General features: G+C 39.5%; 1 protein-coding gene across 1 annotated transcript in view; it reads right to left on the bottom strand.

The window, feature by feature from the left end:
* The window catches only part of CFAP95 (cilia and flagella associated protein 95), a 91,768-nt gene that overhangs the window by 38,419 nt on the left and 27,139 nt on the right, over positions 1-26,210 (bottom strand). Inside the window, exons 3-4 of the mRNA XM_047767753.1 lie at positions 8,864-8,982; positions 7,399-7,467 (exon numbers count right to left, since the gene is read on the bottom strand). Coding sequence (XP_047623709.1) covers positions 7,399-7,467; positions 8,864-8,982 — 188 coding nt within the window. The remainder of the gene's footprint in view (positions 1-7,398; positions 7,468-8,863; positions 8,983-26,210) is intronic.

Raw genomic sequence — 26,210 nt, 5'->3', positions numbered from 1 at the left:
GTTCACAGAGGAAAGTGATGTTCAGAGTCCTAGTAGAGCTATCATTCAGAGAGGCTGCATAGTAGAGTGGCTAAGATCATGAGCTGTGGTGTAACACTGTCTCAGTTCAAACCCTGGCTCACTATCACTTACCAGCTGTGAAAGTTTGTTCATGTTACTTGACTTCTCTGTACCTTTTTTCCCCCTCCACAGAAGGCAATAATGATGCAACCTACTTACAGAGCTTTTGCAGGGAACAAAAAAGTTAGCATATGTAAAACTCTTATAATGGTGTCTGGCATATAATGAGCACCATCTAAGTACTTGTTATTAATAATATTACTCTTAAGTTTTAAGTTATAGAAACCCAAATCAAGCATGATGAAGGATAACAAAGGAAAAAACTTCACACATAAAAAGAATATCATCAGAACTCTCTCGCACACATACACGCAGCTTCATCTATAGATAGATGCTCCCCTAGCATTAACATGCCCTCTATAACTTGTCACCTGGAGCATAGAAGGGCATCTTGTACAAAATTCCAAGTCTTTTCTGACTGCCCTGGCCTGGGTCATATGTCCAATGCTTGGATTTATAGAGAGGTGGGAGTAGAGAATAGAATCAGCCCATTCATCATATAGGCTAACTGGACTACACTGAATGGGAGAGAGGATGTTAACCAAAAGAAGAAAGCTGAGCACACAGAATCAAAAGGTCCTACAATGAATAAGAAGGGGAATCAAGAATTGAATGCAGGTCCTTATCACGCTCATTCCACAGTTTTTTACCACTCCTCTCTCCAGTTTTGTTGTCATCTTCATCATCTTCATCATCATCAAAATAGGACAATTTTTAAACTCTTTTTCTTTTGGAAAAATATTCAACAACTAGGTAGTATTTTACCAAGAGACAAGCCACAGCACAAGTGCCTGAGTAAAAAAGAAAGTAAATGCCTTGCACTTTGAGAAAACAAAACAAAACAAAAAAACGAAAAAACAGCCTCTTGCTACTCATATTGAGGCTTTTTCCTCTGAAGAGTGCTAAAGGTTTTACAGCTGATAAATGCCCCAGTGAGAGGAATATTGAGAGTACAATGTAGCCTAAGCTTGCTACTGCTACTGTGAGGTAATCACTCCAGACACATGGATAAGTGCTCAATGCCAACAATGAACATTAACTGAAGTACTTTTTGGCCTCATTTAACTTGCCCATTTATGCAACTACAGATGCCTTTCTCCTTAGAACTATAAAATTTCAGAGTAGGAAAGGACTTTACAGCTCAATTGGTCCAATCCTCATATTTTCCAGACGGAAACAAATGGAGCCCAGAGATGGTTATTAGCCAGCACAAGGTCACACAGCAAGTTTAATTCAGGTGCCAAAGTAGAATATATGCCTCCTGTTTTCCTATATCATGCCCTTTCTGAAAAACCACACTATGTCCAAAAAGCTATCCAGTGATCCAAAATGCTTCTAACTCGTTTCTTCTCCAGTCATATGGATCACATAAACGTTTGGATGAATTCTGGAAGCAAGACACATTTATCATAAAATTTCAACAATAAAGACTAATCACTACCACCGGAAGTCAATGAAGCTTGGCAAAAATGACAAGACACACTAACTAGAGCTAACCCTGTAAGAAGTCTACCTTGCTTCTTCTCTACCTTTTGATAGGTGATTTGTACTTCTGGGCTGTCCTTAAACTGACCCAGGAGCCCATGTGCTTCTTACGCAGCAAATAGTCTATGCCAAAATTGGCTTTTCCCTCAAAAAACCAAATTTCTTTGTGAACCATTATACAGGACCATGCATGATTACATACATATATTTAAATAAGGGCTTCTGAGAAATAAGATCTTAAAATTATATTTACACTACATTGCTGTGGCGCTGGCGTAGGCCAGCAGCTACAGCTCTGATTAGATCCCTAGCCTGGGAGCCTCCATATGCCGCAAGTGCGGCCCTAGAAAAAGACACACACATACACAAAAATGTATCTCCATTTATAACATATGTGGAAGGAATTATCCACTAAGCCCTTTTCTCCAGTTAAGGTTAGGAGTGTTAAGTCCAGTAGTATCAACATTCCAGTTGCTCTGATTTTCAGTATGCTCCACTGAGATGTTTGCTACCAGTTTAAGGAGGAAAAGTGTGTGTCTTCTTCACATGAGTTCAAAATAGAGTAGGTGGGCCACTGGTTGAGTTGTGAGAAAAGAAATAGACCATCAAATGCCATCACAACATAATGGATGTTATCTAAAATTAAGATAAATGCATCTTACTAATGTCTCCTTAATAACAAAGCTAAACTTGTATTCTGATTTTTTTCCATTAAGGTAACCTGAAGTTTAAATTTATATTATGATCACAGCTTTTCTTTTGTAAGTTGAAGCACATTATTTTGGTCCATTGAACAAACTCATTTTTATTCATTGACTTTTAAAGTTGACATTTAACTTCTACAGCTGTACAGTTGGTAAGGAGCAAAAGAATATTTAATATTCAAGAGAGCAGATTCTAAAACAGCACAGTATTCTATTGTTTGGAAGTCCTATAATTAGTGCACATTAACTGAAATAAAGAATTACATATGGAATTAGTAGAGGACAGTTGAAGGTGCTCATGTATTTATTTTCTTTCTAATACTTGTGAATCAAATAAAACAAACAGGTAATTCTAGCAATTCAAACTAACAAGGGCAGAATTCCTGTCATGCCTCAGTGGGTTAAGAACCCAAATAGTATCCATGAGGATGTGGTTGGATCCCTGGCCTCCCTCAGTGGGTTAAGGATCCAGCGTTGCCATAAGCAGACGTAATTCGGATCTGGCATTGTGTGGCTGTGGTGTAGGCTGGCAGGTGCAGCTCCACTTAGACCCTTAACCTGGGAACTGCCATTGGCCACAGGTTTGGCCCTAAAAAGCAAAAAAAGTAAAACTAATGAAGTGCTGATTTTCTAAAAGACCGTGTCTTTTAATGCATTTACCAGAACAGAAGTGAGAACAACTTTGGCTCTTTAGGCCTTACAGTCCTAAATCAAATAAAATAGGAATTAGTCATCACTTTTCCATTATAATTTGATGTTTAATATTAGAAATAATTAATTTGTTCATTCAAGAAATTAATTACATCTGCTATAGGCCAGGCTCTCTGTTAGCAATGGGGGAGAACTGCAATAATCTTGTGCTTCAAAGCATTGAATTTAGCAAGAAAGACAAATAAGAAGGCATGTAATTGCAATCTAGATGAACAGAGTTAGGATAGAGAAATAACTGGTGCTATGAACACCCACAGGAGACCTACCATTGAGGCTGAGAGTAACAGTAGGAAGGGAAGGTCCTCCGGAGAAGGTGACTTTTCACATGAAACTGGATGACTTCAGAATTCAGATTAAATGTACACATCAAATCTTGCTTCCTCAAAAAGCTCACTAAAATCAAATTTAAAAGACTTTGAAATAAAAATAAAAACAAGCCTACAAGAACAAGGAGAATGGAAAAGGGACAAGAGAAATGAATTGAGGGGAATGTCTGTTGTGGCTCAGCAGTAACAAATCTGACTAGTCTCCACGAGGATGCAGGTTCAATCCTTGGCCTCGCTCAGTGGGTTAAGGATCTGGCATTGCCGTGAACTGTGGTGTAGGTTGCAGGTGCAGCTCCGATCCTGCATTGCTGTGGCTATGGCATAGGTTGGCAGCTATAGCTCCAATTCACCCCCAGCCTGGGAACTTCCATATGCCCCAGATACAGCCCTAAAAAAACAAAAAAGAAAGAAATCAAGAATATTTTCCTGAACAGAAATACAAGAGTTTCTAAACTAAAAGTGTTTGCCAAATGTCTGGCCCAGCTGATCTGCATAACATTTACCATGTATGCATATGTTACTATTCTGTTTTATATGTATTAATGTACTCAATTATCACAACCCTATAACATGGGTGACTTTATAATTATCACTCCCTGAGTTTCTCCTCATGACACAGTGGAAATGAATCCAACTAGGAACCATGAGGTTGCGGGTTCGATCCCTGGCCTCGCTCAGTGGGTTAAGGATCCAGCATTGCCATGAGCTGTGGTGTAGGTCACAGATGTGGCTCGGATCTTATGTTGCTGTGGCTGGGGCATAGGCCAGCAGCTGTAACTCCCATTAGACCCCTAGCCTGGGAACCTCCATATGCGATGGGTGCGGCCCTAAAAAAGCAAATAATAATAATAATAATAATTTTCACTCCTATTTATAGATGAGGAAACTGAGGTAAAGTGGTTAAGCAACTTGCCCAAGTTCACACAGTTAAGTGGCAGAGCCGAGATTTGAAAGCAGGTAATATAGTCCTGGAGTCCACTACACAATCTACCACACAGGAGAGAAGCACCACTGTGAAATTTCAGAATACGCTAGAGGTAGTTATAGTTGATTTTTTTTTAAAAAAAACAGGAGTATATACTATGTTGCTAGTGCATTCAGAGCCCCACCCTTGACCAAGAACCTGAGGGAAACCCCTCGCAGACTTCTGTTCCCACCTCCACCCACAACTTCCTTTTGTCCTTCCTATTCTGTCCTACTGTAAATTTCAGTTACAGCAGAAGCTCTAAATTCCTACTCTTGCCTCCTGGCTCAATAGCACTGCTCTACTCTTGGGCTCACCTCCCTGTGCTGCAGCCAGGAAAAGTGACCTCAGAGTAAGTGATGCTCTTTTCTCATCTTAAGGAGCACAGAACTTCAGTGGTTGCTATCCAGCACTTGATAATAGTTGCCTAATATACTTTGACCGGTAATACAGTTATTCCTGACAAGACAGTAAGCCTGAAACCAGTACTTGTATGCCTGAAGATATGTTCATTTGACTCTCACATTTAAATAATTCTGGATTCAAAATTTTGTTCTTTCAATACCTTAATATTAAGGACTTCCTGTGTGGCTCAACATCTTAATATTATGCTATTGGATCCAGTGTTTCTGTGGGGAAGTTGTTGTCAACCTGGTTTTTATTATTTTACCTTACATTTCAACTGTTTCCTTATTTCCCCAAGTAAATTTCTGTTCTATTGGTTTTAAATTCTGGTTACATTTGTCCCATCAAGTCCTCTTCTAGTATAGGTTGCCTATATCTTGTCATTTTTCATGATGCTTTTGTTCTTTACATGTGACAATTTTTTTAAGACTGGGAATTCATCTGTATTATTCCTAAGACAATCAGTTACCTCTGCTTTTGATGACTACATAAGTGGTCCACTGAAACGGGAGGCTTCGTTAATGTCTTCACTGTGAGTATGGGAGACAAGAACTGCCTACACTGCACTTCTCTGGGCTTATCTGCATTTGCTTTCCCTAGCATTTCTTTCTCCTCAAGATAATACTTACTGCCTAGTTCCTCTAGATCCAAGATTGCTTTCCCTAATTGGAGTTGGGGGAGACAGCTCAGGGTTCTACTGGTTATCTGTGCTGGCATTACAGATCTCAATGCTGAGATCAGAGCTGCAAGGAAGAAGATTGTTGGCTTTAAATTTTGTATTGTGTAGAGCCCTTGGGTATCTCATTTTCTGCCCTGAACTGAAAATAGTCATCAAAATCAATGCAGAAAAATCCAATTTTGAATATACAATTCAAGTTTGCAAACATAATAGATAGAACTCATTCAGATACTATCCAAGCCTGGCCCACCAAGATCACAACTTTCAACCTGGATTGGCCCAAGTCTCCATCTAGAGACTTCAAACTCTTTCTTCTCTCTCCTCCCCTCCTCCCATCCCTCAGCTCTCTCCTGCTCTAGCCATCATTTTCTAAAGAGTTTCTCAGAGCTTTGATGTAGTTACCAAAGTCTGCTCTGAATTCATTCTGTCTTCTTATGTCTTTTTTTTTTTTTTGGTTTGGATAATTATATTTTTATTGCACAGCTTCAATTTTCAAGTAGGTAATGGAGAACAATTGAAAGTTCTTAAACTAAGGAGGAACAAAGCTGAGTTTTCTTTTTTTTTTTAATGTCGTTACTGGAATTTCTAGATTTTAGTGTAAGGAAGGGAGCTAGAAGGATGTTCTAGATGCCAAAAGCCCACCCTCCTCAAGGATCATTCTGAGGATGCTCCCTGTGGATCTTCCAGCCTACTTAGAGATGCTACAGCAGGCTGTGGTGGGCACAGACCAGACAAGCCTTACTGACGTGATGAAGATTAGAACCTGCAGTCTTAGAACATCTGGATAGAATTACAACAGAGGACTGTGAAATGGGGTGGGGCATTATAATTTAGGGTACATCCACCTCCACACTAGGCAGACTTTGCAAAATGGCTTAGCTCTAAGGCCAGTGAGTTCTGAAAGGAAGCAAAAAGATCTAAATTGCCAGTGGTGGTGATAATACTCATATCTTCATAATATATAATCCAACACAGAATTTTTTCATGCTTGAACCTATATTTCATCTTTTCCATACATCATTATAGAAATTATGAAAGTTGTCTTCTTTAGAAAGAGAGTGGAAATTTATTTTCTCTAGTAACAAGTCATGCTGTCCCCAAAAGAAATTTATTTCTTTTATCAGTAAAAAAAATAGTAGTTTCTTGCTATAAAGTCAAGTTCTCATTATTCACAGTAAAGTACTTTAAAGTCACTGTAAACATTGAATTAGCAAATACTGAATCATTGCTCTTAAGGGAAATTCAGGGTTAGGTTCTTTGACGCCTCTGGTCACAACATTTTCATCAGCCAATCAGTAGATACCTTGTTTTTTTGTGTGCTTTTGTTTAAAGACACTTTACTCAATATATAGTTGCTTCATTAACATTGAATATGGCCAACTGCACTATAAGAAAGATTATGCCTGAAGGAAGCTTATCTAACACCTATTTTCTGCATAAGGCATGTCACAGACTTCCCTTCCCTCCACGTCACAGTTGCCCTCAGGAATACTAGATTGCACTTTAGCACTATACTTGGAAGCCATTTCAAACAGCAAAATTACCAACCAAACCCACAGAAAATACAAAAGCCATGACACTAAAGAGACTGAAAAGGACACTTTCATACAGTATGAGAGGTGAAACTAGAAGGCAGAACCTCACCTTGTTCTACTTTAGCCAGGAATGTGTGTGTCGGGTGGCTCAAATTTTTTGCCACTTTATGCATACCCATGAATGAATGCAACAGCACTTAGTATTGATTTGAGGATTACGAATGAATTTTAGCAAGTAAGAGAATTCACATGAATAATGAGAATTGACTAATATTACTATTACTATTGTTGTTGTTTGTATACTGATGGGTAAAAAAAGCTTTTGTTAAAGGAAAGCAGCCTGTAAGATGCCACACAAAGGGCGCTTTGTTGACCTTGGTTCACCCTTCACCCTTCACCCTTGCAAACCAATTTCCTGAATCATTAAGAAACAATTTGTGCAATCTGCAGCAGTTTAGGGGCTACGAACATTTTGCGCCAATCCGGTGGGTGTTTAGTAAAGAGAGCTCCAAAACCTGTCGCAGGCAATCCAGTGTCCCTGGAAACAAGATTAACAATTTTTAGAAAACATGTCAGACTGGCATTTGCAAACCTTCAAAGCCATACAAAACTAATTTGGGAGCCGAACCTTCATTATAATTATTTTTAAAGGATTTCAGTGTTTGCAAATTTAATACGTTTTGCAAAATAAAATGTCCCAATAAGTAAATGGAAAGAAATTTCAGTGTTTTGTCCAATAACTACAATATAAGACAAAGTCTATGTCGTGCATTTCCATGGAAAGGCACAGTGCCAGGTTGAAGGAACTACAGATATAACTAAGAAAGAGTTCCTATCCTCAAGGAACAATCTTAGAGGAAACATTTTCATATAAATAACTAGAAATTGTAAGCCCAACTGCTTTGTAAAAGATAAACAAACTGCTCAGAGACCACTATAAGAGCAATTAATTCTAATTAGTGACAGCTTACCTAATTCCTTCTACATATCAGGGAATATTTTTATGAGTATTTCATATTTCTTTTCATCTAAACTTAAAACAACCCTATGAGGTAGATACTTTTCTAATTCCCATTTTACAAATTTGAGGAGTATAGATACCACATAACTTTCACAAATTGTGGAAATGAGGTTCAAACCTAGGTAGTAAGAATCACGACAAGAAAAAATGTGTAAGGAGTTCCTGTTGTGGCACAGTGAAAACAAATCCAACTAGTATCCATGAGGATGCAGGTCCGATCCCTGGCCCTGCTCAGTGGGTCAGTGATCTGGCGTTGCTGTGAGCTATGCAACTCAGATCCCCTGTTGCTGTGGCTGTGGTGTAGGCTGGCAGTTGTAGCTCGGATTTGACCCCTAGCCTGGGAACTTCCATATGCCCCAGGTGCGGCTCTGAAAAGACAGACAGATGGATGGACAGATGGAAGGAAGGACAGAAAGAATGTGTGTAAAGGAGAAATGGCATTTTAGCTGGATCTAAATGAGTAGTGCTGACTGGCAAACAAAAAAGGGAAAGGGAGGAGTTCCCGCTGTGGCGCAGTGGTTAATGGATCCGACTAGGAACCATGAGGTTGCGGGTTCGGTCCCTGCCCTTGCTCAGTGGGTTAAGGATCCGGCGTTGCCGTGAGCTGTGGTGTAGGTTGCAGACGTGGCTCGGATCCCGTGTTGCTGTGGCTCTGGTGTAGGCCAGTGGCTACAGTCCAATTCGATCCCTAGCCTGGGAACCTCCATATGCCGCGGGAGTGGCCCAAGAAATAGCAAAATGCCAAAAAAAAAAAAAAAGGGAAAGGGAGTTCCAGAGGGAATGTCATGAACAGAAAGCATGGAAGCTTGTGTTGATTGCGCTTGATGTGGTTTGTAATGTGCAGCTCTTTACTACTTAAATAAACCCTTTCCTGCATGTGCCTGTTCTAAGCCAAAGACAGTATTAACCATACCTTTCGATAATCCCAGAGCTTATTGTTTCCTCGTTCAGTAAAGCCTTGCTCTTTATTTCAGTAAATTCTGTGTTTAAATAAACTTGTGCCATTTTTTCGTGTGTTTCTGATTTCCAAACCTGGAGAAATAGAAGCCACATATAAGAAAAATAAAGTGTCAAAAATGTTCAGTACTAAAATATATTTCTGCTGAAGTACATTCTGATTTTAACTGTTGACTCCATTAACATTAAAAAACAAGAAATGTCTCATATTAGTTAACTCTTTCATCATAAATATGTGAAAATGGCAATTCCTTACTATGATTTGTTAGAAAATAAAAATAAAATGGATTGTTTCCATGAAATGGAAAGTGCTGCTTTCTATTTCCTTTTCAAGGTTACTATATTTTAACTTCTCTAAATAAGAAACTGTAACAGGAGTTCCCGTCGTGGCTCACTGGTTAACGAATCCGACTAGGAACCATGAGGTTGCTGGTTCGGTCCCTGCCCTTGCTCAGTGGGTTAAGGATCCGGCGTTGCCGTGAGCTGTGGTGTAGGTTGCAGACGCGGCTTGGATCCTGCGTTGCTGTGGCTCTGGCATAGGCTGGCGGCTACAGCTCCGATTAGACCCCTAGCCTGGGAACCTCCATATGCTTTGGAAGTGGCCCAAAGAAATAGCAAAAAGACAAAAAAAAAAAAAAAAAGAAAAAGAAACTGTAACAAATTTGTAATAGGACATTACATACCACCATCATCATCATCAGTCATTCTCTCTCTAGCACAGAAGATAACTGAATGAATTACCAACCGATTACTATGAGAAAAATCTGAAAATTACAGGATGTTTCCAACTGCAGAAGCATCATGAGTAATATCTAGAGAATCTTAGGGACAAAAATGGATGCTAAAGATTCAATATTTTTCTCATCAAAATTTTAGAAGATCACAAATATGGATGCTCAGAGCAGAGAATCAGAACTCACCATCACTGGGAGAACCCATTACTTTCTCCAAACCTGAAGACTAGCTTCCCTAAGACATCCATTGAAGACTGAGATTACATTAATCACATAGATTTTGTTTAAGAAAGAAAGAGAAAGAAACCACTGTTTATAAATTTGAAGGTTTTAGCTACAAGAGTATCATAGCTAGAGTCAAATTCCTTTGGTCCATTTTTGTTAAGTATAAAAAGGCTCTGTAAAATTAAGAACCCACTACTCAAAGCAATTTTAACTACAGTATCTAAATCTGGTTCTCTGGTCTACTCCTTGGCTTCTCTGACCACTGCCCTCTAAGACCTCAACCTCCCCAATCAGTAGCCTCTCAGCACAAGTTCCCAGCTCTGATGTCTATGCTCTTAGTTCAATTACTCTTCCTCATGGACTTTCAAGTTCACAAGTCAATGGTAAGGGATACTGTACTGGGCTTCATATTTTATATTTACTAAAAAATAAAACATCTATTGGGGAAAAACATTACTAGCCATCATTTTGTTTTAAAGTGTGAGGCTGACCCCAAAATTAACCTTAGATAGGTTCTAATCTTTTTTTTTTTTTTTCTTTTTAGGGCCACACCTGTGGCACATGGAAGTTCCCAGGCTAGGCGCTGAATCAGAGCTACAGCCATCGGCCTATGCCACGGCAACAGCAACGCCAAATCTGAACTGCGTTTTTGACCTACACCACAGCTCATGGCAATGCCAGATCCTTAACCCACTGAGTGAGACCAGGGGTCGAATCAGCATCCTCGTGGATTCTAGTCAGATTTGTTTCCGCTAAGCCTCAATGGGAACTCAAGGCTCTAATCATTGTTGACAGTAAAATATTTCAATAAATCAATTAATACCACTGAAAATTATATGAAACAAAGACATTTCCAAACATGAAACAATGAGTAGTAAAAGGAAACAGATAATAGCACTGGGGCTTTTAAGTTTGTTGACTGCTTATTCTGCATCAGACACCATATTAAGTACTTTATATGTATCATTTCTCTAAATTCCTAAAGCAACCCTGAGTATTGTCCACAATTATGGTTACAGAAGGAAAAGAACAATCAAATGGGGAAATGAGGAGAGTTTAATGAAAGATCTGTGACCAGAATTCAGAAAATCAACAAACAATGATGAAGTACCACGAAGGCAGCAATATCAGCAGCCATAGGGTAGGGCAGTTATGGAACCCAGAAAGATCTACAGCTGTATGACTGGGTCGCTTGATAGTTATGTCTTTCTGAACAGACACAGTATTTTAGTCTGTTCAGGCTACTGCTACAAATATCATAGATTGAGTGGCTTATAAACAACAGAAAATTATTTTTCACAATTCCGTATGCTAGGAAGGCTAGGTTCAAGGCACTAGTAGTGATTGGTGAGAGTCCATTTCCTAGGAGATAGATAACCATCTCTCACTGTGTCCTCACAATGGAATGGGGAAGGAGCTCTTCAGTATCTTTTACAAGGGCATTAATCCCATTCATGAGGTCTCTACTTTCATGACCTAATCACTTCCCAATTTCTCCTAATTCTATCTCATTAGGGGTTAGAATTTCAACATTTGAATTTTGGGGGGACACAAACATTCAATCCATAGCACATAGGCACTGCCAAACTATGGTTCTGCAGAGAGGAAATAAAAGGAATAAATGTCCAAGCTAACTCTCCTCCCACTGCTGATCGCCTGTCGGTGCCTTCCATGGGCCAATTCCGGGCAATTCATAGGAAGCCAGAGGGCAAAAGAGCTCACTGGTGCAATCCATAAAGGTCAGCCTCCTTGGCATAGAGAAGGGTTTAAAAGGGTGGAGAGTGGACCCGAAGGGAAAAGGGAAGGGCTCTTGGCAAAGTTTATCTTCATTTTGAGGAATGGAAAACTGATACTAAGAGGGACCAAGTAATGATGGGGCAAACCAGAGAGAAAAGCAGAAGCTCCACAACTCAAAACATGCAGTTTGGCTCTTTCATTCATTCATCCATCTGTATCTATGAAGTGCCAGGCATTCTACTAAGTTCTAGAGCTAGAGTAGTAAATAAAACCCAGAGGCTATACTGGCTGTAGCTTAATGAGTTGCAATAAATCATGTGGATAATGGTAACAACAGCACATGGCCAGACATAATTCTAAATGTCTTCACATTAAATGCTCATGAAAACTGTATTCCCACTATACACCCAAGGAAATAAAGAAATGGAAAATTTTAAACTCTTGACCAAAGTTACAACCTAGTAAGTGGTGGAGCCAAGAATGAATGAGAAGCCATCTGAGTCCAGAGCCCACTCTTAACCTCTGTGTTTCCTATATCAAATGTAAATGTTGTCCCCCAATATTAGACCACCCATCTTTACTAATAATAGAACCCCAATTTCTGTCTGGGCCCATGGTGTTTCAGAATACATTTCCTAATCTCCCTTATACTTAGATATGACCAGTAACTGGTTCTGGACAACATGGCATGAAAGAATGGCACAACACTGTAAATCAACTACATTTTAATAAGAAATAAAAAATTTTTAAATTTAAGAAAGAAATATATGAACATGGCCTGGAAGAAGTACATGGAGTTTCCCACACAAACTCCAGGAAAAGTCCTACTTCTGTTACTCTTTCCCTGCTGCATAGGATGTGGACAAATGACATGTTTCCACAGCCATCTTGGGCCCTACACAAAGAATGGAAGAGAAGAAAACTAGAAACAGTAGGTTTCTGACAATCTGTGGAACTTCCATACCAGTGCTGGCCTGCTATCCTTTAGCTCTTTACATAAAAGAATAAAACCTTATGTGAACAGCCACTGTTGATTTGTGGTTTCTGCTGCATGTAGGCAAACCTAATCCTACATCATCTTAATGTGAAAAATCACTTGGGTTTAGAAATGTTCATAACCTGACATAAGGGTGGGTAATTTATAAAAGCAGTTCCATATGTTTAAAAATCTTTTGGTGGAGTTCCCGTCGTGGCGCAGTGGTTAACGAATCCGACCAGGAACCATGAGGTTGCGGGTTCGGTCCCTGCCCTTGCTCAGTGGGTTAATGATCCAGTGTTGCCGTGAGCTGTGGTGTAGGTTGCAGACGCGGCTCGGATCCCGCGTTGCTGTGGCTCTGGCGTAGGCCGGTGGCTCCAGCTCCGATTCGACCCCTAGCCTGGGAACCTCCATATGCCGCGGGAGCGGCCCAAAGAAATGGCAAAGACAAAAAAAAAAATCTTTCGGGCTTCATGTGTATCACAAACTGGAGATTGGCAATTTGATATGTGAGACAGCTAAATTAACACAGCACCAACTCATAGGATAATCATGAAAATTTCCACTTAATTTGCATAATAAAATCTATCTTGAGTCAAATGGCAATATAAAAAATATCTAATGTATGTGTAGGAAGTGTACTTCATAATATCATTCTTATTCCCTATTTTCCTGAGTATCAATTTTTTAAAGTCCCAATTTCTAATCTTCCAAGGTGAACTCCTCCTATATGTGCTACATTTAAGAAAACTCACTAGACATATAACCTGGGTAATGGGTACAGGGAAAGGGCAGGTCACTCAGGACTTCCCTTCAAGTTCCACATTTGAGGGTAACCAGCATCTCTGGTTACTTACTCCCTGGCAGAATCTCTCCTGGAAAGATTCATTTTAAATGATCCCTAGTTTCCATTTCTTTCTTGAGTTCCTTATCGGGTTCCCTGAAAGCATAGTCCTCTGACGCATACTGAAGGAAGTGCAGGTACTTCCAAGTCAAGTCTTCCCTCTGATGCCAAAGGCTGCTTCAGGAATGAGTCAGATCCCAGTCTACCAAGTTACCTAACTTCAAGGGAACACTTATCAAATTCCCTATCTGACATCCTTCAGACCTCACACTACAGCTTGAAGAGAACATACTTCTGCCCCCAAACCTGTGGGGATAAGAGGCATGGAACTTAGCATGTACACTCTCTCCAAACGATTTCTCCACGTTCCAAATATCCTCAGCCAGGTCTCTTCAATTTCAACTAACTCTCTCTCTCTTCCTTTTTTAATCTTCAACATGGAAGAGAGATCAAGAGGTTCAAAACCAGTTACTGCCCAAATGCTTTGCATGTTCTATGTGAGTGATCTGGCACCTCACTTTAAAATAAAGGAGAAGTTGGCATCTGCATTCTTAAATCTTCAGTTGCAACTGGGGGAGAGTCTTATTTTACCCTGTTAAACAGCACTCCCTGTGCCAAGCTGTAACTTTTTGATATCACTGCCCGAAAAAGTCATCATAAAGTAATAGGGATACCTGTTAACAATCCCTACTTTTAAAAAGCATCCAAAAGGCTGTTCTTATTTCTCAGAATAGTTTTGCCCTGTTTTCATGGCTCTGCTTTCACCTTTAAGTGAACTTAGCACAACACATAGATTACTTAAAGAATTGCAGAAAAGTAGAAAGGATGCCTTCTCAACATTATTTTGAACAACAGAGATTTATGGGGTTCAATCAGAAAAACAATTTCATGGGAATTCCCATCTTGGCTCAGTGAAGTGAATCTGACTAGTGTCCATGAGGACTCAGGTTTGATCCCTGGCCTCGCTCAGCGGGTTAAGGATCTGGCACTGGAGTGGGCTATGATGTAGGTCACCAACACGGCTTGAATCTGGCATTGCTGTGGCTGTGGTGCAGGCCAGCAGCTATAGCTCCGCTTCAACCGCTAGCCTGGGAACCCCCATATGCCACAGATGTGGCCCTAAAAAGACAAAAAATAATAATAATGATTTAATTATTTTTCTCCACTACTTGTTCAAGCCAGCCTTTATGGGATGGTTCTTTACCTGCACCTAGAAGAAATAAACCTTGGACAAAAGCCAAACTTATATGGCACATCACTTTCAGATAACAAAATCATTGCTTGTCACAAAAGTGGTCTCATTTAAGTAATATTATTAGTAGAATAATCACCAGAGGACCTCTTACCTGTCTAAGCATCTAAAGGAAGGGTGGGGCAGAAAAAGTGAAAAAATAGAAAATCGGCCAATCCTCCCCCTATACATGCATACTTCCCTCTGTAGACTTCCCTGGCCTGGAGCAGACTCTAGCTGGAGGAGGAGAAAACCTTTAAGCTTAGTGAAATTCATCGTTTTGATGAGCTATTTTAATGACTGAAATGTGACCAATATGCTTTTTATTATCTAAGAGTAACTATAAAAATTATGGAAACTGCACAAGATCTTATAGAGAAAGAACTAACTCCACAAAGTAAGGTGACTAGATAATGGAGGCAAAGAATACAGAGGGTTGAGTGTGTGTGTGTGTGTGTGCATGCGCACGTGGTTATACCTTTTGAGTGTCAATGTTCAACAGTTATATTTACTGAAGCAAATTGAGAAATATGAAATATTAAAATCTAGAGTCTCTAAAAATTAAAATAGGGCATGATTCTTGATATGGAAAGAGTTACAAAGGAGAATAATGGGATTAAAATGGCGGATGCCTCCTTTCATTCATGTTCCACATCCCTAGAAATGGCAAAGAAGATATTTGATAGAATTAATAAGCCCACAGCTACAGTATAAGACAAGGAAGGCACACTCGGCCAAAATTTATAGAGAGTTCCTAAAATAGGAAGAGCATACGCAATTGTGCCGATACTGGAAAAGACAATCCAAAATAGATCCAGGAAAGCATGCTGGAACCTGTGGCATCCACTCCAAACTCAGAGATTATGGAGACAGGAAGCAAGAGGGAGCCCTGCTCAGCAGACCACTATCCCCAAACATCTTCCTTTTCCTAGTTTAAGTGGGTCTCCTCCAATGACATTTAAAATTATTCATTTACAAAAATGTGATCTATATGCCTCTTTCAGGAACTCATATCTGAATGCAAGAAACCTTGCAAGATTGTAGTGCTCAAAACACTAATCTACTATGTCAATCAAAGAAAAAAATGCCTGAACCAATTAAGTAAATGATAATTGAATTTCTCAGGTCCAGTATAATTACAACCCTTTTTATCACTTTTAGGGTCATCAATTTTTAAATGCTGTATTTTCATCCACTGAAACAGCTCATATTTGAGACCTACTTAACTATTCATCTATTCATAAAATGAATGTTAGTGCACTTTTGTACTATTCATTTATGTGCAATTTTTAAGTCCAAAATGACTATGATGTTACTAATGTTACTAATACTAATTACTAACATTAGCCTAATTTGCTCATAAATTTTGTCCTGTTAGTTCCAAAAATACCTTGGAACTTGGATCCATTAGCTGTATAAGAAAAATCTGTTTAATAAAATTATTCAAGTTCCTGTTTGTTACATTATATCTGAAATTTCTCACCTTCTATGACACTATATCAAATCTGCTCTTTATTTAATCCTTCTGAGTTTATGGGATTCAACATGTAACACTTCCTCAGAAGTGTTATTATTAGTCTAAATGATTATGAAAAGACCTTTGTTAGCTCTGTGAAGATCCTTGGACGAGGGACTTTACCAATAAAGAAACAATGATAGAATTACTCTTGATCATTTATTTTGCAGGGACTCACTCTGTTATAGTTAAGTAGTATTTGAATAATGTTCAACCAAAATACCAAAACAAAATATTATAGTTAAAAATACTATTTCTCATCATCACTTAGACTATTAAAATAATCAGAGGAACTCCAGGGGCTTGAATTACTGCTCCCCTGTGAATCTGTAGCCTCCATGGTCCCACTCCACCTCCTGAAGCCTGAGGGGCCACTGGGGTAGGAATGAGATTATGCCACCAATGAAACATGGGCAGTATGTTTCCAGAATCCAGCAACAAATGGTTCATTTAAACATTCAGCTCAGGAGCTTCATAGTGGCCTTCTCCACTAGGAAGCCATCCTCGACCCTACTCTCAACCCATTTAGAGTATCCCTCTGAGCATCCTGATCTTCTCTCCATCATACACCTATCTTATATTTGCCACTGTGATTGTACTCACCCATTACCCCCATAAGTCTGTGAGTTCCTGATGTACAGTGACCTTGCTTTGAACTATGCTTCTAATCCTAGCACTAAGCATGATAAATTGGCACAATGTTTCTTACCCCAGCACTTAGCAAAACAATAGGAACTTAACACCTATTCATTGAATATATACTTTCCCTTCTGTCCGTCCTTCCTTTCACAAATATTTATTGAGCACCCACTATGAATCAGGTACTATCCTAGGAACTGGAGATACAGCAGAGAACAAAACAGACAAAAGTCCCTTGTCTCATGAAGCTTCTATTCTAGTAGTGGGAGACAGGCAATTGACAACCAGAAAGCATTAAATATGTCCAGTCATTTAAGTGCCGTGAAGAAAACTAAAGTAAATGAGTGGGAATAGAGAAGGGTGATGTGTATAGACTTCTATTTTATATACAAATTGACAACTGGCTCATTGAATATGTGGGACGTGTAAGTAGGTACAATCGGAAAACAAATCTATTTTCTTCTTCCATTGCTGTCCATTCATAGTCATTTGGAGGGGCTAATTCTTTTTTATGATCTCTGATGAAATATAGAACAGGCCCCAGGACTTTTCTGGTCACTCTCAGATAATATAAAAATCTTCTGTCTACTTCTGTCCCAAGATGAGTCTTACTGATGTAAGTAAAATGCCCAGTCCTATGTACTAGCCAAGACTTCATTTAAAATGAAAGATTCTTAGGAGTTCCTGTAGTTGCTCAGCAGTAACAAACCCAACCAGTATCCATGAAGATGTGGCTTAGATCCCTAGCCTCGCTCAGTGGGTTAAGGATCTGGTGTTGCCATGATCTATGGTGTAAGCTGCAGACCCGGCTTGGATCCCATGTTGTTTTGGCTATGGTGAAGACTGGCAGCTGCAGCTCTGATTCAACCCTTAGCCTCGGAACTTCCATATGCCACGAGTGTGGCCCTAAAAAAAATAAATAAATAAAATGAAAGATTCTCATTCCTCCACCTTGGGCATGCTTTGGTCTGGTCTACTTCAGTTAGCTTCTTCTCCATAGACTTCCCTACACTCCAACTCCTGGCATTTTTTTTTCTCTTTTTAGGGCTGCACCCACAGCACATGGAGGTTCCCAGGCTAGTGGTTGAATTGGAGCTGTAGCTGCTGGCTGGCCTATGCCATAGCCACGGCAATGCAGGATCCAAACCACATCTGCAACCTATACCACAGCTCATAGCAATGCTGGATCCTTAACCCACCAAGTGAGGTCAGGGATTGAACCTGCATCCTCATGGATGCTAGTCAGATTCTTTTCCACTGAGCCACAATGGGAACTTCCTTTTTATTATTTTTTTCCCTTTTTTTTTCCTTCTGCCTCCAAGATGAGGTGTTGTGGTCTGTACATATGGGTCAGAAAGAAGAATTTTCCAGATTCAAAAGCAAGGTGAAGAAAAGACAAGTTTATTGAGGTGAGAGATGCTGTTAACACAGTGGGCTGACTTCCTGATAATCACTGAGTCAACACCAAATGTATGGTGGTGTCTGTTATTATAACCCAGGGAGAAGAGAAGCCTCAGGATATACCTGCTTACCTACTGACTAGTTGGAGAAAGAAGGGTCTTACAATACACTTGATAGTTTGTTGGGGACATATAAGGGCCTTATAGGGATGGGGTGAGAAGTGGACCAAATACCTTTCCTAGTGGGGGTAGGAAGGAGTAGGACAGATGGGGGAGGGAGCACTAGAATGAGACATGTGGGGCTATGGTAATGATCTGGTAATTCTTGTCTTGGCCAGAGGCTTTGAGTTCCAATCTCCTTGAAGGGGTCTTGAGGTCCAACAGTGAAGACATGAGGAAGGAGAGAAGCACATGTGGAAAAGATGGACACGTAATCTTGTTTTGGTTTCCTCTGGGTATGTCACGTCTGACCCTCTCTGTCACAGAAGGACATTCAAAGCTGACTTTTTGGGATGTTGTAGTAGACAATGAGATCCCTCCTGGGAATGTTCATGGTATGTTCTATGGTTCAGGATGCCAATTTATGCACTTAAGTGTCCTACCTCAGCCCCTGGAATCCAGTTGATTCCTCTCCCATCCCTACATCAGGTGCTCTTAGGCTCTGACATGGTCTCCTATTATCTTTCTCTTCCAAAAGTCTGACTACTCACTTATTCTTTCCCACCACTGATGTATTCATAGCTAGTTCCCCTCTTCCTGATCTGCTTCTTCAGACAGATCATCAGAGCCTAATATCTGTAACTTCACCAAACCCAAGGGGGTTTGCAGATGAAACTTAAACATACCTTCTTCAAAATCCTGACTCTATTTGCAAACTGCTTGTTTGGCTTCTTGGATTTCAATCCTCTTAGACCCTTCATATAAGTGGTAGCCTAAGGATACCATCTTCTTTGAAGGTCTTATCTAAGTGGCCGAATATTTCACTTTTGTTCTTGGCCTTTTGGAGTCTCAGCCAAAATGCAAACAAAGAGAGATGCATTGTAATCCCGATAAAAATAAACGATGGTCACACTAGCACTAGCAGCAGCATTTAAAGGCAAAGAGATCTTGAATCAGCTACACAGAAATGCTGGTGGACATAAGAAGCAACGACTCAAGAGCAATCCTGAAACAAACAAACAAAAACACTACCAAAAATGCTAAGAAGGTATTCAATAGGGGAAACAGATGGGAATTGGGCTAGCTAGCACGTGTGTGGACATAATTCAGAAAACTGGATAGAGGTTATACCTAGGATGTTAAAAAAAAATCAATACCCATCACATATGCAGTAAGATGTATACAATGACCAAGCCAGTGGGGAAAAAATAAGTTCATTTTATGCAAGGAGATGCAGTGTCGGAGTTAAAAAGGCCAGTGGTATGGAACTGGAATAACTTGGTACTTCAAGAGGTAGTTTATAAAGGTATATCTTAAACTTTGGAACCAGAGAGGAAAGTGGATTTTAATTTTTAATACTCTTTCTAGCTGTCTGACTTTGAACAGTGATTAAGCTTCACTTGGCTTCAGTTTCCTCATTTATACAATGCAGGTAACAGAATTGTACAGTGGATGAAATAAGGCAATATTCATGTAACTGTTTATTGAATCAATCCTTTTGCATCAATATGATGCAATCATGAAGCCATTTTAAGCTTATTTTAATCAAGCTGCTCGTTCCATTTCCCATGAATAACTAGTTCTTTTCTTTTGAATAATGGGAATTTTATAGCTTTTCTGGGCTCCTCAATCCCAAGAAGGATTACATCTTAGTTACCAAAATTTCCAATCCAGTGAAATAGTCAAAACTTCTAACTGGATTAGATTTTAGCTTCTTATCTTCCCAGCTGAGTGCTGCTTTAGGCCTAGAAGCCTACAGCAAATGGGGTCTTGCTCCACTGCTATTTCCCTTCTCAGTCTCTGTCTTCTACTCCCTGCCACTCACAGGCCTCTCCCAGGTCTGGCTGATGGGGAGAGATGAGATGGCAATAGTGTTAAGTGGCCATTATTCTTTTGACCTGTGCTGATAGTCCTGGACATTCAAAATTGACTCCCCTAGAGGGCACATCCGTACTTGTTTCTAGAGATTATCTTACAAGATCTCCAACTGCAGCTTGTTGGAGGCAAGAAAAACATCTTGTCCTAGCTGACCATAACTCCTCTTATTGAGCCTTGGATATCTGGTGAATCTCCTGTATTGAGTCTTTTTGCTCTTCCAAGAGTACTCTGAAAAATTCACTCCAATGGGTACCCTGGGTAAACTCACACACATATCCATCCTGAACTATAAGTGCTATCTACTTCCCCTCTTTTTCTCTTCTATCAGATCAGGTATGACATCTTACCTTGAAGTTCTCAGGCATGTGTCATATACCAGGACCCTACGTTAGTCTAAATTCTAGGACACACATATTAATCTGAGTATTTCCCTTGAAATGCCTCTAACAAGGGAAGAAAGGACCCTTAACTGACAACTAAGCATAGCCTAGTTTAGAATATTTTAGCAGATCCTGCCTAGATGGTTCAGAATCTTGATTTAGGATATATTATCAAGAGTAATTCTACTTCATACCTCTATCAAAACTCTGTGGCAAGCAGAGGGTTTCACCCTCCTGCTATCTCCAGTATCACTCTTGATCCATGAAGATATGGAGGCTCTATGCCTGTGTCCCCCTCCTTTTTACACTTAGGACCTTGAGTGAGTCATTTAAGATCAGTAAGTCTAGGTTTAGAACTGGAATAATAATATCTTTCTTGTTGACTTTATAAATTTATTGAGACAATCATGAAACAAGATGGACGAACAAGTAGTTAAAATACAAAGTCTTTAGAGAAAAATGTAACTTACTATTAAGATATAAGAATAGCAGTTTTATCAGACTTGGTCTATTTTCCTTCCTGAAACCAAGTAGGACCCTGTGGGGCCTTCCCAGGGACAGATGTCCTCATGTTTCCCACCTGCCTTATGTTTATAGGAAAGTTTTAGCCTCCTAAGCCTGCCCTGATATCCAAAGAGCAAGTTTAATCAAAGAAGTGAGAAAATGCAGAAACAAAGGAAAATAGTCAAGCAAGACAAAATAATAGTTTAGCCACAAAATAAAGTCAAGGACCTTTGGTTCCTCCTCAAAGGCTATAAATAATATCCTAAGCCATATCCTTGAATTGCTTTGGGGATATTAAAACACTCACCAGGTGGAAGAAGTTAATTACATGCTGACAATAACACATAGACCCCAAACTGGTTAGAACCAGAAGGTTGATGATATTAACTCCCTAAATACCACCCTGTTACACCAACCAATCAAAAGAATGTCCAAAAGCTGATTAGGTGCCCTACAACCATCACCTCTAATGTTGCCTTTAAAAGCCCTTCCCTGAAAGCTATCAGGGTTTAGGTCTTTTGAGCATGAGTTTCCCATTCTCCTTGCTTGGCCCTGCAATAAACTCTGTACTTTCCTTCACCACAACCTGGTGTCAGTAGATTGTTTTTGCTATACTTTAAGCAAAAAAACCTCAGGTTTGGTTGTGTAATATTCCTATTGCAACCTGAGATAATATAATGATACATATAATATATTATAATTATATAATATATAATAATATAAACCTGGGAGATAAAAGACAAGGTATCAATGACCATGAGTGAAAGTACTAGAGAAAGTAAATATTATCTTATTTATACACGCTCTATTAAATCTGAGACTTGAACTGATGCAATTCATGGAATATGAGGAATGAATATTTGAGGTCTCTATACCTATTTCACTTCATCTCAACTTCCTCCTACAATCCAGAGACCAAGAATATTTTTATTTAGAAATTAAAAATTAATTTTTTTAATGGTCAAAGATGCTATGTGCATATCAGGCAAATCCTGCCTTGCCCAGCTTGCTCTTGCTTTCACCATGCTCAAGAAAGCAAGAGTAGCTGGATTTGGGGGAAGCAGGCAGGGTGGTTATTTACTGGGTTAGGCATTAGGCTCAAAGCCCATTCATGTGCTGGCAAATAACCAATTAGACAGCCTGGTGCAAAGGTAAGAGGGCTAAGTAGAAACTGAGGAAACCATCAGAATGGCCCTGAGATTTGAGCTGCACTCTCTGAGAGCAGAGAGAAACAGAGATGCCAAGAGAGATTGTGTGTGTGTGTGTGTGTGTGTGTGTGTGAGAGAGACAGAGAGACAGAGAGACAGAGAGACAGAGAGATGGGGGGGGACTGAGGAAGGAAGAGAGGGAGAGAGAGGGGGAATGATTGTCAAGAATATCTTGCTTTAGAGCTGTCTTGTTTCCTGTAAGTGTTCTCATTTCATACCCAGGCAGCTGCATCTTTATAATGAATCTCCATTTTTCAGGCTATCCTTATTAAGCTCTGTCTATAACAACTATAAGAAGAAGGGAGGAAACGGCTTAGGCTCTGATAAACTAATTCATGCCCATCTCCTGAGAGAACAGAGAAATTTCTAGAAACATTCTCAATGAAGAATTATGGATTTTCTAGGCTCACCCTTTTTCAAACTAGCCCAGCCTTTGGGAGCAAAATGTGACACAAATCCAGTCATCTCAACATGGTCACATCCATCCTTGTCAAACTACCAACTCTGCAGGCCCCCAAGGCCATCCTACAAGATTAAATTGAGTTTTCAACTATCCCAGAACTCTTAACATTGTAGGACACAATTTGGGAGTCTTTGCAGAGTGGAGTTCCTGCCTTACACTGATTGGAAAGACACTTAAATAACCAAGGGATGGAGCTCCCTTTGTGGCTCAGTGGTTAACGAATCTGACTAGGAACCACGAGGTTGCGAGTTCGATCCCTGGCATTGCAGTGAGCTGTGGTGTAGGTAGCAGATGCGGCTCGGATCCCGTGTTGCTGTGGCTCTGGTGTAGGCTGGTGGCTACAGCTCCAATTCGACCCATAGTCTGGGAACCTCCGTATGCCACAGGAGTGGCCCAAGAAATGGCAAAAAGACAAAAAAAATAAAATAAAATAAATAACCAAGGGATAACCCACCCACAATAATTCAAACAAGAAGTGCTTATGCAATGAATATTCCTATTGTAACTGGGTTGTACAAATGTTGTGAGAAAAATAATGGTATGTTCAAATTATTATAAGTCTATCACCTTAAGACAAGTATAAAAGATTTGAAATCAAAGAACTGGGTTCAAACACTCACTCTGCCACCCCCTAGTTGAGTGACTTTGAGTGAGTCATTTAATCTTTAGGATTTTCTCCATATCTTTAAAATAGAGATAACAATACCTGCTTCACAGGGTAATGGTAAAGGTTAAAGGAGACATCTAGTAAGATGCTGTAGCTACAGTAACAGCATCATAACAACAGTAATAATTTCTTGAGCATTTGCTAGAACATGAGCATTTGATTCAAGAACTTTGTTTTATTTAATTTCCCGATAATCTTATGCACATTGTACAGGTACAGTCACTAAAACACACAGTGGCTAGGTCAGCTGCCTAAGTAACTATCATAGCTAAAAGGAGTGCACTGGCAAAGTGCTCCCTCCTCTACTTTTTCATATTTTACTAAGAGGAATATACCCAACTTAAGGAAATTAGCAGGAGGCAGGATCGAGATGGCAGAGGAGTAAGACATGGCATTCACCTTTTCTAAGGAACATGATAAAAAAAAAAAAACTACATGTAGAATGATTTGCACAGAATACCTACAGAATGCTGGCAGAAGACTTCAGATCTACAAAAAGGGCAAGAAAGCCTCCACATACCTGGGTAGAATAAAAGGAAAAAAGAGAGAGAAAGAGAAAGGAATCAGGATGCAATCATTATTCCTGAGAGAGAATGCTGAACATGTAAAGGAATCTATACCCTGGGAGGCCACCTAACTGATGGAGAAATCAGCCTGGAGTGGGGGGAGGTGGGGAGTCTCAAAGCATCAGAGAAAAGCACAGCATCTGGACTGAGGAGGACAAAACAGAAAGAGAGCTGCACAGACAATGCTACCATCATCCACAACACCAAAAGCCTGAGAGACATGGGCAGGTGCTGGGCACTGAGACTTGGGCTTCAGAGAATAAGAAAAATACAAGCAAAATGAAGCATAGGAACCATTCCCAGTAAAAAGAACAGGAGAATTCCCCTGAAGGAGTAAACAATTAAACAGACCTCTGCAGTCCAATGGACAACTGAGTTCAAAAAGGAAGTAATGAAAACACTGAAGGAATTGAGTGGATATCAATACTAATGTAGACAACTTTAGAAAAGAACTAGCAACTATAAGGAGGATCCAAGAAAAATTAGAAAATTCATTTGCAGAGATGAAAGCTGAGTTAAAGGCATTGAACAGCAGAAAGAATAATGCAGAGGAATGAATAAGTGACTTTGAAGACAGAATAATGGAAATCACCCAACAAGGACAGCAGACAGAAAACCAAATGAAAAAGAAAATTAAAGCAATATAAGAGATCTATGGAATAATATAAAGTGGGCCAATCTATGAATCTATGCATAATAGGGATTCCAGAAAGAGAAAAAAAAGGAAAAAGGGATTGCAAATTTATTTGAAGAAAATAATGGCTGAAAAATTTCCAAATCTAAAGGGAACAGATGTCAAGATACAGGAAGCACAGAGGCTCCAAACAAGTTGAACTCAAATAGACCTACACCAAGCCAAATTATAATAAAAATGGCAAAGCTAAAGATAAGGAGAAGATTCTAAAGGTGGCAAGAGAAAAACAAATAGTTAATTATAAGGGAACCCCCATAAGGCTATCAGCTGATTTCTTTACAGTAGAACTAAAGGCCAGAAGAGAGTGGCAAGATATATTCAAAATTCTAAAAGGGAAAAATTTGGAACTTAGAATACTCTACCCAGCAAGATTATCATTTAAAATAGAAGAGAAAAAAAGAATTTCTCAGACATTAAAAGAATATAGCAATACTAGACCCATTCTAAAATAAATACTGAAATAGGAAAGAAGAAGATACAGGATGGAGGAAATTGGAATTGGAAAGTAATCACTTAAAAAAGCCAGTATATAGACCAAAAAGGAAAAACAAAACAAACAAACAAACAAAAAAAACTACCTAATTGTGAAGGTAGCACTAAACATAAGGAACAGCAAAAGGATAAACATGAAATTTTAAAAAGGACATAAAAATCATAAAATGTGGGGAAGGAGAGTAAGAAAATCTATACTTTTTTTTTTTTTAGAATGCGTTTGAGCCTATATGACTCTCAGGCTAAAGAAAGCAGATATAGGAAGGGGTTAATATACTTGAAAAACAGGGCAACCACAAATCAACATAATAAAAGCCATTTACAACAAGCCCACAGCAAATATAATACTCAACAGTGAAAAGCCAAAAGCCTCCCCCCTAAAATCTGGAATAAGATTAAGGATGCCTACTCTCATCATGTTTATTCAACATAACAGTGAAAGTCCTAGCCACATCAATCAGATAAAAAAATAATAATAAAAAGTGGAGTTCCCGTCATGGCGCAGTGGTTAACGAATCTGACTAGGAACCATGAGGTTGCGGGTTCGGTCCCTGCCCTTGCTCAGTGGGTTAATGATCCGGCGTTGCCGTGAGCTGTGGTGTAGGTTGCAGACGCGGCTCGGATCCCGCGTTGCTGTGGCTCTGTCGTAGGCCAGCGGCTACAGCTCCGATTCAACCCCTAGGGAACCTCCATATGCCGTGGGAGCGGCCCAAGAAATAGCAACTACAACAACAACAACGACAAAAAAAAGACAAAAGACAAAAATAATAATAATAATAATAATAAAAAGTTTCCAAATTGGAAGAGAAGAGGTAAAATCATCACTCTATGCAGATGACATGATACTATATATACAAACCCCTAAGGCCTCCGTATAAAAAGTACTCAAACTGATCAATGAATCCAGCAAAGTAGCAGGATACAAGATTAGTATTCAGAAATCAGTTGCATTTCTATATACCAACAATGAAATATTAGAAAAGAAACACA

Source organism: Phacochoerus africanus, chromosome 2 (genome assembly GCF_016906955.1).
Source record: "Phacochoerus africanus isolate WHEZ1 chromosome 2, ROS_Pafr_v1, whole genome shotgun sequence".
Lineage (NCBI taxonomy): Eukaryota > Metazoa > Chordata > Mammalia > Artiodactyla > Suidae > Phacochoerus > Phacochoerus africanus.
Note: the sequence above shows the minus strand (reverse complement) of the source record. Positions and strands in the feature narration are given on the sequence as shown.